Source organism: Meriones unguiculatus, chromosome 6 (assembly GCF_030254825.1).
Source record: "Meriones unguiculatus strain TT.TT164.6M chromosome 6, Bangor_MerUng_6.1, whole genome shotgun sequence".
Lineage (NCBI taxonomy): Eukaryota > Metazoa > Chordata > Mammalia > Rodentia > Muridae > Meriones > Meriones unguiculatus.
This window is the reverse complement of record NC_083354.1, coordinates 33884748-33898007: the sequence shown is the minus strand read 5'-3', so window position 1 is coordinate 33898007 and position 13260 is coordinate 33884748. Positions and strand designations below refer to the sequence as shown.

General features: G+C 49.9%; 1 protein-coding gene across 1 annotated transcript in view; it reads left to right on the top strand.

Annotated features, from left to right (window-relative positions):
* Itga9 (integrin subunit alpha 9) overlaps window positions 1-12793 on the top strand; it is a 270685-nt gene extending 257892 nt beyond the window's left edge. Inside the window, exons 27-28 of the mRNA XM_060385077.1 lie at window positions 1216-1335; window positions 8917-12793. Of these exons, the coding sequence (XP_060241060.1) occupies window positions 1216-1335; window positions 8917-9015 (219 nt within the window). The 3' untranslated portion in view covers window positions 9016-12793. The remainder of the gene's footprint in view (window positions 1-1215; window positions 1336-8916) is intronic.
* The last annotated feature ends 467 nt before the right edge of the window (window positions 12794-13260 follow it).

Below are 13260 nucleotides of genomic sequence, written 5' to 3'. Positions count from 1 at the left end.
ATTCCCTAAGACCACAGTCCCTTCTGACCCGTGGGAGTAGGAGTGAGCCAGAGAGTGCAGCCAACACAAGCTACTGCACGGAAAATGCCCAGCTCTCCTGCAAGAGGTTAGAGAAACCCTGACCCGTTTGTTGTTCTATAATGTAATAGTCCCACTGCAATCCATTGTGAGCTGTTGTCACCATGTCTCGAGTTGGGAAGAGATGCACACAGGGAAGAGCTAACACAGGACAGCTCCAGCACACCGATGACGTTGAGGAGTGTGCCTCGGGGCTGGAGAGATGGCTCAGCAGTGAAGAGCGCTTACTGTTCTTAAAGAGAACCCAAGAATCCATGTGAGGTAGCCCACAACCTCCCGTAACTCCAGCTCCAGGGAATCTGATTCCCTCTTCTAGGCTCTGAGGGCACCTGCATGTATATGACATGCACACACACACACATACATACATACATATAAATAAAAATGAACAAGTGCGTGTCAGTGAGATGCACTTCTGTCTTAGTTAGGGTTTCTATTGCTGCGAAGAGACACATGGCAACTCTTAATAAGGAAAATGCTTAACTGGGGCTGGCTTCCAGCTCAGAGGTTCAGTCCATTATCATGCGGCAGGAAGCATGGCGGCCTGCAGGCAGACAGGTGCTGGGGAAGGAGCCCAGAGTTCCACATCTTGAGCTACAGGCAGCAGGAAGTGAAGTGCTACACTGGGCGTGGATTGGGCATCTGAGACCTCAAAGCCCGCCCACCCGAGTGGTTGCTTCCTCCAGCAAGGCCACACCTCATCATAGTGCCATTCCCTATGAGCCTACGGGGGTCATTTTCTTTCAGGTCACCGTAGCCTCCAATTGCACGTGGCTTAGATTAGAAATGACAGCTCATCTCCAGTGAATTCCTTTAACAGTTTAGGACCGCTGTGAGACCTTAGACAGTGCTTTAGCCCTTGTGCAGTCCATAGTCTCCTAGGAAAAAGGTCTTGAGCAAATAATTCCACACTAAGTGGCACATTGAGTTGAACACCCAGACTACTCGCTCCTTGAGAAGCACCCTCTGTGTTGTTGTTGTTGTTGTTCTGCATCAGAATGCAAAATGGGAGACTGTCTTCTGCTTCCGGAGAGTGACGTGTCCTGACGTTTTCGCCATGCTTTGGTTCAGCCTGTGATATTTGACATCAGGTCCTGAGCCTTGGTTTCATGGCTTTGCTTCTGTGCTGCCCTCTAGGTTGTCTTCGAGGCCTTGCACAATCTGGAGCCCCGTGGCTATGTGGTGGGGTGGATCATCGCCATCAGTTTGCTGGTGGGGATCCTCATCTTCCTGCTGCTGGCTGTGCTGCTGTGGAAGGTGAGTCTGGTGTCCACAGACTTTACCCACCGAGATATTTCCCCGGCACCATTTTAATAGCCCAAACCTGTAAGCAATCCAATATCCTTTGGCACATGCACGGATGGACAGTTGTGGTATGTTTATACAATGAAACGCTCCTCAACAAGAGCAGTGGACAAAATAACAAGTGCTAAATCTGAGTCCACAGGTGCCTGTGGGTTCCCACCCAGGAGGCCAGGTCTCGGGCCTCCCCCAGGCTGGGGGTCCATGGAAGACTTCACAGGACAGGAGCAAAGGAGGTCAGCAGCCTCTTCGGGCAGGGGATGGAATCTTGCCTCCTCTTGGAGCACGTTAGGGAGAGAAGGGATCTCCATCACCCTTCTTATGTATCCTCGGAGAACTAAAGCCATCCCAACACGGTTACTGCCCTCATTGCTCCAGGAGATCAGTTGGGTTCCCATAAGATGACTGGTTGGGCACTGATCTCACATTGGGTGATAGGTGGGCAAACAGTGCTTTTCCTAGAGTCCAAGGTGACTCCAGTTGAAGACAGCGTCATCTGTGACTTTGGAAGGGAGTGAGAGAGGTCAGGTCAGGCCCTGCAGATTTTCAGATAGACAGTCATTAAGAGACAAGCAGAGCCTGACCCAGAGGTAAGGAGGCACACATGAGGGCAGAGATGTCAGGCCTTTGTCCTGCTTTCGAGTTAACCTATGGGCACTAGTGAATAACCAGTGTCCTTTGGCAAAGCAGTTTTTAAATGCCTCTCACAGGAACAAGCTCCGAGAATATTATGGGTGGATTATTTTAATCCAAATGCTTAATTTCTTTGGGATTACAAAACAATATGCATGAGTTGATCAAATATGATAACCTAAGAAGGAGAAGACGCATGTGGCATCCAGGGTACATCATGGAAAGAGCCATGGTGAGTACAGTGTGTTCTCCGTCTTGACCTGTTTCTCTGCATGCGCAGATGCAAATGAGGCTTTCTCATGGGGTCAGCTGTTCATGGGCAACTTGTGACTTAAACATCCAGACGTGTGCTCAGTGTGTGTTCAGGTAAAGTACTTACAGAGCCACAGGTTCAGTTCCAGCCTGTGGACACTCACATGTGTACACGTGTGCCGTGGCTCATGTGCGGGGGTGAGAGGGACAACCTTCAGGAGTCAAGCTCTCCTTCCACTGTGTACGTTACCTTAAACATAAAAGGAGGGCTGGCGAGATGGCTCCGCCAGCAGGGGAGCTTGTTGCCAAGCCAAGCAGCCCACGTTTGATCCCTGGAACCTGAAGGGTGGAAGATGAGCCAGACTCCCACAAGTTGCCCCCCTATCCCCACATGGACTGACTGGATAGCAAGCTGAGAGGAGGTTGGAAGACCTTCCTGGAGTACAGACACTCTGGTTGTCACTCTGATTTCTACATCCACAACCTAAAGACAATGCATTGTGGGTATTGAGTAGCAATCCCATGTCACACGGATGGCACAGCACGGAGAAACCAGCTGGAAACTGGCTGAAGTCCAGCCCGACATCTGGCTGTCTGACTTCACCAGTTTGGGCCTATTGCCGTCCTCTGAATGTAATCCTCTCCCCTCCCCTCCAGGGAAGCCTGGCTGGCACCTGCCACCCAGCTGGCCAGGAAACGTACCTCTAAGAACACACACTAAACAGATGGCCAGAGGTCAGATCCTCTTCCCGTCTGGAAGCATCTACTGAATTCCCTTCTACTCTGTTTCAGTTTTGTAAAATAATCCTTTTGTGGGGAGTTGGTGGTGGTCGAAGGACAGCTAGCAGGAATGTGTCCTCTCCTTCCATCACATGGGTGCTGGAGACTGAGCTCGAGTTGTCAGGCTTAGAGGCAACCTCCTCTGCCCACTGGAATGCCTGTGAGACCCCTGTGTTCCCTTTCACAGTGCCTCTGGACACTGTTGCCTGTGGTGGTCATCTGGGGACCCAAGATGGTTGTCCCCAACAGGGTGGTCTAACCACAGAGGCCACTCTGATACTGAAAACTCAGTGGAAAGGCTGGCTCAGAGTGCTCAGAGTGCCATGCGGGTTTGTGGATCTACACACTGTATGCTTACTGGGTGGCCAATGACTTCATTCACCGGGGAGCGCTGGTCCCTGCTAGGTGCCATACGCCAAGTAACTGTGCAGAGGCAAACAACAGACTTCGTGCTGTTTTGAAACCCTCTGAGAGAGGTGCCCCCTGGCAGAGAGGAGCAAGCAGGGCTTGGCCTGGCTCATAAGCCCCTGACCCTTGTGACGTATGGCCTTTGGCATTGCTGACTTTCTGAAGCAAAAACGCTCTGGGGTCCCACAAATGAGTGCTCCACAAATGCTAAGTCCCGGTCCTTACGCTTGCACTCAGCCCACCCAAGCTCCCCTCCACCCCTGCCGTTACTCTCCCCAACCTTCCTGAAGGGCCTGCTGCTGGCCCAGACTTCTCTCACGCCTGGCGGCAAAAGGACCTGGCTCCTTCACAAAATCCACAGCAGGGCCCCAAGCTAAGCAGAGCCCTGAAACGGATCCTAATCAACCTTCTCAGAGCTGAGCAGTCCTCGGACACTGGGAACCGTAATTTAAACGTGATGTGCGAGGATTACAGTAGCCTGCCAAACCACTGCACAGGAGGAAGACTTTGAAACGTGAAACTCTTTCAAGGGAAAAAATCCAAAACATTCCCTCTCCTTTGCTCCAGCTCCTGGCTGGGTTGGAAGACACCCCAGCTTGGTGCCTCTTCCTAGAGGCCTGTTTATGGGAAGGTTGAATTGCTCAGAGGAACAAGAGCGTGGGGCTAGCATGTCTGAGAAACACCTTCGACTCATCACACCAGCCTGAGCTAAGCAGAGAGAGAAGGCGTCCTCCCTGCTGCCCTCTCCCCCTTCCCAAGTCCATACTTTCTTGTTTCTTGTTTACAGTTTGCCAGGTACACAGGCCACCCCTTCACTGAAGAAAATTGTCCCCTGACAATTTCAGCCAAGGACCCTCCTTGGTTTTCTCTCCCGACTGATACTTTTTCAAGCCCAGGTGATTTAAAACAGAGTACCATTGTTCTGCCAGGAAGACCCAGTCCCGACTGGTCAGGTGACATGGAAGCAAGAGGAGCCTGGCTACCCCTGACAAGAGCCACTCAGGGGCCTCCTTTAGCCAGAACTGTTCCCAGAGCCTGGTGTTCTAGTGCTTTCTTAAAGAGCACGGTTTTTACTGGAGAGCATCACTTGTAACTTAGAACAAAAACGCTTGGCAATAGATATCGGCGGTACGGCACAGAGAACATGGAAGATTTGGCAGCCACTCCAGGGGTCACTGGGGTCACCAGCTTGCCTCCAAATCAGGCTTCTCAAAAGAGTCTGTAGTCATGTGCACCCATGGAAGACACCCCCCACCCCTGAGCCCTCTCCCACAACATGGTTGTCCCCAAACAGGGTGCGCACCACTAAAAAGCATGTGTCAGTGACATGCAATGGGACTGGTTTATATTTGGAAATAAATATTGGTCTAATGTTGCACCCTTGACATCTCAATATGGAGACATGCTATGTAAACAGCCAAGTCTGAGAGACCCATACACACAAGGTTCCGAGCTAATTCAAAGCAAGAGTGGACCCGAGGTCCTTGGAATGGCCAATGCACAGATGGGCACCTCCAAGAGACCAGATGCCCTGGAGCAGTCCTGCTGCCCTTACCACCCTAAAGTGGGCAGGAGAAGGACCTCAGACTGGGATCAGTCCTCAGCTCATCCTCCGGTTCATTGACTCAGCCAGCACCCGCCTAACCGGGCTGCTCGGGGAGAACCTGCCCCTGGGCTGGTTTCCTGGCAGGCTTGGAGACACATCCTGTTAGCCTGCAGGGAGCTGCTGTTCGGAGATGCAGACTGTCAGGACCAGAAGGCACTCTGCCTCCCCAGGCCTCCAGTTGAACAAACCTTGAAGCTAGGCATGAGCTGGCTCAAAGGGTGGTTTTTCCTGCAAACAAAATAATTATAAACAAAACATCTGACCCTTCGTGGAACGCAGACCTTGGATGATTCCAAAAAGGCCTCATGAAAAACAACTGATGCCACTGGTTTGGAAGTGTGGGGTCGCTATGGGTTCAGTGTATGCTTGTTAATTATTTCCCAGAAGTCTCAGGGTGGGCTCAGTGGACGGCCCAAGCCTTCCCAGAATTTTCCCCCAGATATACCCAGGATTGCTAACAAAAGTGGGTACATGTGCCCAGGGGAGGCCTGCAAGAGAGGAAAGCACACCAAGCCTGGAAAGTTACCGAACATTTCATAATTCGCTCTGCCTCAGAGTATATCCATACTTTAACACAAGATTGAAAGTTTGTATCTGGTCCTTGAAGTTCCCTGAGATTAACACTGCATCGTTCTTAAACCCACAAATGTTACCATGTGAGATGGAGGCCAAGCTTTTTAGTCTGATCGTAGTAGACATTTCTCGGTGTGTACATGTATCAAAACATCATGTTTAATACCTTAAGCATGTTTTTAAATCTGTCGCCCTTGCCTCAAGCTAGGGGAAAGTTCTATGGGATTGAGTCTAGGACCCAGTGTGTGCCAAAAGCAACAGCTCTGGCACTGGAAACAATTTTTAGAACTAAAACATATCATGCTACTGATTCTCCAGCTACTAAAAAGAGGGTCTTTTTGTTTCTCCGGTTTTACTTTGTGTTGAATTTGTATATCTCCTTTTAGTACCTGGGTTCTCAGCCAGGCCTGGTTACTAATAGCTTTAGCCCCAGCACTCAGGAGGCGGAGGCAGATGGACCTCTGTGATTGTGAGGCCAGCCTGGTCTACATAGTAAATACTAGGCCAGCCAGAGCTACATCGTGGTACACTGCCTTAAAATATGTGTGTGTATGCATCTATGTATGTACACACACACACACACACACACACACACACACACACATGTGGATTCTCAGAATTTACCTGGAGACTTTGATTATGATATGCCTTGGTAGACTGTGGTCTGCAATACCTTATGATCTGTCATAGTAGACTCTCTGTCTACCAGCCTGTTTGTATGATTTTATGATATAAAGATGTCTAAAGAAAGGACACATAGATGGGGGATGTCCCAACTTGACTCCCACCTCCAATATTTAACTTTGGAGGCTGCTAAATGCCCAGGCATCTGGGGCTCAGATCCTGGCAGTAGGAGCAGGCAGGAATGGGCATACAGCATTCATGACACGCTGTGATTGATAGCTTTAAGGCTCTTGCAGCCCTTCCTGAGAGTATGTGAAGAGTTACAATCAAGACAGGTGTAGGAATGGGACCTACTTGCTAGAGGATCAGGAGGGGTGACGTTGATGACTAATTGGCGCAAGGTACCATACAGTGTAGTGGCCATGCAAACTAATATTCACTCATTCACTCGTCCATCCATCCATTCTCTGTGCATGCTTGCACGTGTGTATATGTGCGTGCATGTGTTGCTGGGAACTGAAGCCATGATCCTGTGCATCCCAGGCAAGTGCCGCCCATGTCATTCCCAAATCCTCTTACCTTTTGTTCTTGATGGCTTTCACGTCACCTGCCTAAAAATTTGGGTTTGTTAGAATAAGACGCCACCTGTCGAGACGTGGTCCTCGTAACCTTTTCTGTGATAGCCGGCAAGCCCAGCCCCCGTGCACAATGCCTCGCCTGGACTGCCGCCCTCACATTCCCTGGCCACAGGAGCGCTCTGTGTCTTTAAGCAATGGTCCTTTGAAGAAAAAGTCCACATCCGTGGCACCTCAGCCTCCCCTGCACACCGTCACTCCTGGGTTGACTGTCAGGGTCAGAGCTCTTAGGGGAGAGTGGAGCCGACAGCCTGAATACGCGCTGGCAGCTGGGTTGGTCCTGAGGGAACTCCCTCCCGTTGTCTGCGGGACAGAGCAGTGCCTTTACCGGTGGCAAGGGTGACATCCTACACAATGGCAGGGACATGAGAGTTGCCATTGCATTAGTTGCTCTAAATCCTTGCAGCACATCTTCTGGCCTCTGACGTCATTGCGTGTACATGGTGCTCACGCAGACGTGTGGGCACAACACTTCATGAACATAAAATAGATGTTTTTAAAAAGGTGAGTCTCTCCACACCAATCAATTTAATCAAGATAACTCCCCCCACCCCTTGTAAATTATGTTCAGATAATCACCCAGGAGATTGTTGATTCTCTCAGGTTGACGATTGATACCAGCCACCACAGGCTACAAGAGCCGCTTAAACGCTGGATAGTGGCCATTGTAATGACTGTGTGAGATAAGCCGGGTGCTCATCTTACATGTATGAAAAGCCACAGACCAATGCAGCACCAGAACCGGAATGGAAGGAAGTCTTCTGAGTAGGAAGCTGAAGCAAGCTGCCACCCTGAATGAGGATGCAGAACCGGTTCTACAGGAGTCCACGATGTTGACACCATAGATGCCAGGAATGCCACAGGCAGGAGGAAGTTCTAGAGAAAGACAAGGTGGAATGAGATCTCATGGATCTCAAACTTTCAAAAGTTTGTTGCTGGGCATGGTGGCACACGCCATTAATCCCAGCACTCAGGGAGGCAGAGCCAGGCAGATCTCTGTGAGTCTGAGGCCAGCCTGCTCTACAAATTGAGTCCAGGACAGCCAAGGCTACACAGAGAAACCCTGTCTCAGGAAAAAAAAAAGTTTGTTGTGTGAGTGTGAGAGCAATGTTTGTCTAACAGGTCCACAGATGGCTGCTGTCTCTCAGGACATTAATAAGTTTGTATAAGGATTGAGGAACATACCTTAGTAGGTAAAGTGCTTGCCACACATGCGTAAGGACCCATGTCCATCTCCAGCACGTGAATAAAGGCAGGCACGGTGGCCTTCACCTGTCCTCCCGTTGCTGGGATCCCTGGGAGGTCCGTACAGACACTGGCCAGCCTGGCCTGCTTGGTGCCATCCATGCCACTGAGAAACTCATTTCAAAAGTCGAAGTGGGCAGCTCCTGAGGGAGGACCCAGTTCTGACCTCCACACTCAAATACACATACACGCATATAAACACATACACACAAACACATAAATACACATACACACATATACACAAGCATGTGTATGCATGTACACATATGCACATGTACACATAAATACACATACAAATAAACACAAGTACCTCTGCACAGAAACACATAAGCAGGAGGAAAAACAGCAATTAAGCTCAAGAAATGGTGGCTTTTCTGCATGAGTAGTTGGTTCCTTCGCTCTGCTACGGTCTATCATAGATGTCTAGAAGGATGCAGCTTCTTTCCAGCTTGACTGACTGTGACATGTTTATTTTTTTTGCATCACTGCAAACACCTCTGAATAGCCTCCAGCAAGTGATGTTTTCCAGCACGCAGCACTGCTAGAAAACTGTTCCCACAGCCTGTGTGATGAACAGCTTCTGGGAGATAGACAGTAGGAAGTCAGTGTGGTTTGAAAGGGTATCCACATTAACTCTTTGCTTGCCAGTATGTTTCACCTGAAACGCTCTCCCAGCATCTCTGACCCTGGGAAGGGCCAGGTCCTGCCTCCTCATTGCTCAGGCTGCCATGGCACCCAAAGCTCGTCCTGTCTTAACCCAGAGCCTCTTCTGTCTTTCAGATGGGCTTCTTCCGCAGAAGGTACAAAGAGATCATTGAAGCCGAAAAAAACCGGAAAGAGAATGAAGATGGTTGGGACTGGGTCCAGAAAAACCAGTGACCCACCGTGCCAGTCATGTGATGCCCTCATGTCCCTGTCACCAGCCTGTGGTCCTTGATCTTTGTATCTTCCATATTTGGAAGAAAGAAATCTTCTCCAGATTTTCCGGAGGCCCCACTGTTGCTGTAGTCTTCCTCATCCTGTCAAGCCCGGTGCCGACCCGAGACGGCAACCTCCAGCCAGGTCACACGACTGGGGCCACCACCACTTCCCTTCACAGAAGAAACTCAGAACTTCAGAAAGACAAGCTACAGAGCAAAGCAATATTTATGGATGCAACATTGAGCGGTCAACCCTCAGGGGAAAACTGTTACCTAAAAGTATTTTTTATAAATGTAAGCCTTTTATATTGATCATGTCTTTATATTTGTATCAATGGTTTATTATTTCTATTAAATAGTTCTATAATTCACTCAAGCACTGAAACCTTGGAAATACATGTACCTGCATACAAATTTTAAAAAAAAGAAGGAACTTACTGTACTTTGGAACTTGTTAGGAAAAAAAAAAACTTGCAGATAAAATAAACTGAAGAAACCTCATGAAATGAATCCACCAAGCTGGGAGTACTGCAAAAGCACCACGGACATGGCAAGAGCACCTAAGACATTTCCCATGGTTTTCACCTGAAGTCAAGCTCAGAGAGCTTGAAGAAGTATCAGTGCTTTTTCGTATGGACCTCCCACTGGGAGATTCTCAACAGGAACTGGGTTGGAAAGCCTGATTTCCTCATGGCAGATGCTGTGTATTACCCTAATGCATACAGCAGTCACTGCATCCTCCTCCCTGTGGAGTCAGCAAGTGCTGGATGGACAACTGGTCAACCTCGGAATAACATCTCTTTCCAGACACCATGCACCAAGGATCACAGCCCAGGACTAAAGCTGTGCTCACTCAGCAAAGACCCGTGTCTGTGTGTGTGCAACCTGTTACTTTGTGGTGTGCAACTTTAGTTTAAGGGTCTCCATTTCCTCACTTCCTCTTGCTGTCCCCAACTGGTCATGTTGCAGGTTCCTTCCCAGAGAGGGGCAGCCTACTTGGTTTATGTTTATGTTGTAGGTGGGATTCTCAAGAGTCAACCCCTTAAATAGGACTTGGGTGCAAGTAATTTATTGAGACGTCTTCCCAGAAGGTAATCCTGAGGAAGTGGAGAACACAGGACAGGGAAGTAGGGGAAGCCAGGGAACAGTGTCACTTCAGGGGGCCACCCACGAGGTGGTGGCAGCCCAGTGGGACCTGGTGGGCAAATCAGGCTCAGGAGTCTGGGCTTTTGTGGTCCCACACCTGCAGGGGATATAAACAGCCACCCTCGGTTCTTGCTGACAAGATGACTCTGCCCTCTAGAGGAGAGCTTTGGGGGCAGCCTCAAGTAGGGAGACCCAGAAATCATGCAAAGAGCTCTGAGCTAAACCAAAAGCTTTGGTGTCCACTCCCCGTACAAGTTAATCCTTCAGCTTTAGGTAACCAAAACAGCCAGGAATCAAAACTGATCCCAGAAGCCAAATGCTGCATCTGACTCTGGAATGGAGACCGTGGTCACCATAAGGAAGGGGCAGCCCAGGAAACCAGTCAGTGCCTAAGCTTTGTCAAAGAAGGAAAGAAGCCAGGTACAGCCTGGACTGTGGGTCAGGCATTGTGCTGGGTGCTGGGAGGAAGAGAACACAGCCACCTCAGGTGGTTAGGCCCTCCCACAATAAGTGTGGAGCGGGGATTCTTCATGAACTCCATTTGCAGCTGTTCTGTGGTGGTGATGACGTGTGAATCACGTCATGGTCTCCTTTAATAAATCACTTGGGATTGTTAGTTGGTGAAGCCACCACTGAACCAACTGCAGTTTTAGCTGAAGCATCTGTCCCCACTGCCTTGCTTTCTGCAAAGGGTGTGGCTACACCAGGGTCAGGATGACGGTAACTCTGATGCGTGGTTCAGCTAGCCAGCAGAGCCACACCTGAGAAAGCATGGATAAAGAGGAAGGGCAGGCTCAGCTGAAAATGCCCACTTGTGCCTGATTGTGAGTGGTGGACCCTCAAAGCAGGAATGTGCCCAGAAGGTCATCACAATCCATGAGGCAGATTCTAAGAAAACTATATAGTAGTCCCAGAAGCAAATCCTAACAGCCACTGTAGGGAAGAGGTGGCATCTTTGTCTATCTGATGATGCTGAGTGTCCTGTGACACGAGAGCGAGGGACATGGCTGCTTGGCCCAGAGGCCAGGAAGGGGGTGGAATGTTATCTTGGAGTTCTCTCAAATGAGTAGTGTTCAGCCTTCTGTAGGCTATGGGGGGAAGTGGGCAGGGGGCTGGTGTTCCTGTGTTACCTCTCTCTAGAACACTCTTTTAAAAACCCCTTGTGTAGCCCATTGCACCCTTCTGCCTCTGAGTTCACTAAGGAAGCCCCTCAGACACTCTCAAGGGTGCTATCCATGGTTTTAACCAGATCTCTGGACTGGACTGAAGCAGGTTTTTTCGTTTGTTTGCTTGCTTGCTTGTTTTTGTTTGTAAGATGAAGAGGGGCCCTTTTTAAAATTGACTAAAGCAATGTCCATTTAAAAAGAAAGTCAACCCCCTTCTGTTCAGTTTATGTAGAAGTCAAGAAAGTCTAGATCATCCCCAAAGTGAGCCCTGCCACAAAGAGGTCATGAGAGTTGGAATCACAAGAACCCTCGCATGAAGGACCTGGGCAGCTGGCCTTGTGCTGGTTGATCAGTGCACACCCAGTGTCCCTGTCACTGTCCCTCAGCTGGCCTTGCGCTGGTTGATTAGTGCACACCTGGGTGTCCCTGTCCCTGTCCCTCAGGCAGTGCTTTAGGAAAGCACCTCAGTGCTCAGAGGTTTGGTAGGCTTCGTGAAGTCCCCCACACCAAATATTGCATGACTTCCTTTGCTAAAGCCAAGCCGTGCTCACCAAACAGCAACCATGCTCCTGGGGCACCCCAGTGAACAGTGCCGTCTGTTGAGCACCAGTGTGGTGAGTGTGGAAATGTTATGCACGTTTATCTAAGGGTGAGATTACCTGGGAAAAAGGGGCTGAATTTCTGACTTCCTGAAAGTCAGAGGTACCACAAAGCACTGTTTTTGAGGGGTAGACTGGAATGGACTGGTATACAGCTCAGTATCAGAATGCCTGCCTCACACATGCAGAGCACCAGGTTCATTCCCTGCTACCTCCCCAACATTGCTATTGGGAGACCCACCCTTTAGTAAACAAAAGGCAGAAACTGAGCGTCAGTCACAGTTCTTCAAGAACACAGAATTTTAATAGATGTGGGTTTTGACGGTGGCGTAGTAAGGTGCACGGTGGGGAATGTTTTCTCTGAGGATGGCTGAAGGGTGGCTGCAGAGCCAAGGGGGCCGGATGAGCCTTCTAGAATGTCTTCTGAGTTTTCAGCACACGAGGGGAATGGTGGGCGAGTTCCCCGACGTGGTGTGACACTCCCCCCAGCTGACCTGGGTTCTGCTTGGTTAAGGTGTTTGGTTTGCTACTTGGATTCTGACGTGTGGCTGGCAGTGTGGGTTTACGCTTTCCAAGCGGTTTGTTGCATGGCAGGCACCCCTGATCTCTGCATGTCTGCAGCTTCCCTGAGGTACACACACACACACACACACACACACACACACACACACTACCCAGGAGGATTTGGGAGGGGGCTGCCCCTCCTCCCTGTGTCGTGTGTATTCAAGGCTCCTCAGTCACTTCTGATTCACTTGCACTGTTTGGAGATGCCAGGTTTACAAAAATATGTGTTTGGAATAAAAAGGAAAAAAATGGCTTCAAATGCTCCCTGCGTTTCTGAGTGTAATTTCTCTGCTGCTGAGGACTTGCTAAGGTTCTGAAGAGGGAATGCCAACACAGTATGATGCGAGCATTAAAGAGCACACTAGGGGCTGTCGACTCCCACAGGACCCCCCCCCCCCCGTCCTTGCGCCCGTTATGGACACCAGCACCCCTGTGCCTTGGCTGCCTGCCTGGGGCTGCACCTGGTGTCTGTCCGTCTGGAGAAACACACCCGAATGAGGTGTCTGTATTCCTCCTCACAGGCACACCTCTTCTACATGTTTGCCCAGGCTAGCCTCCAACCTGCTGTGTAGCCAAGGATGGCCAAACTTCCGAGCAGATTAGGATTGCAGGTGTGTGCCACCACATCTGGTGTGTCAGGTGGCAGGAAGCTCCAGCAACTGCGCTCACATGCTCCTTCCGTCCGGAAGCTGCCGGCCCCCACACTTCTTGGGACACTGAACTATCTTA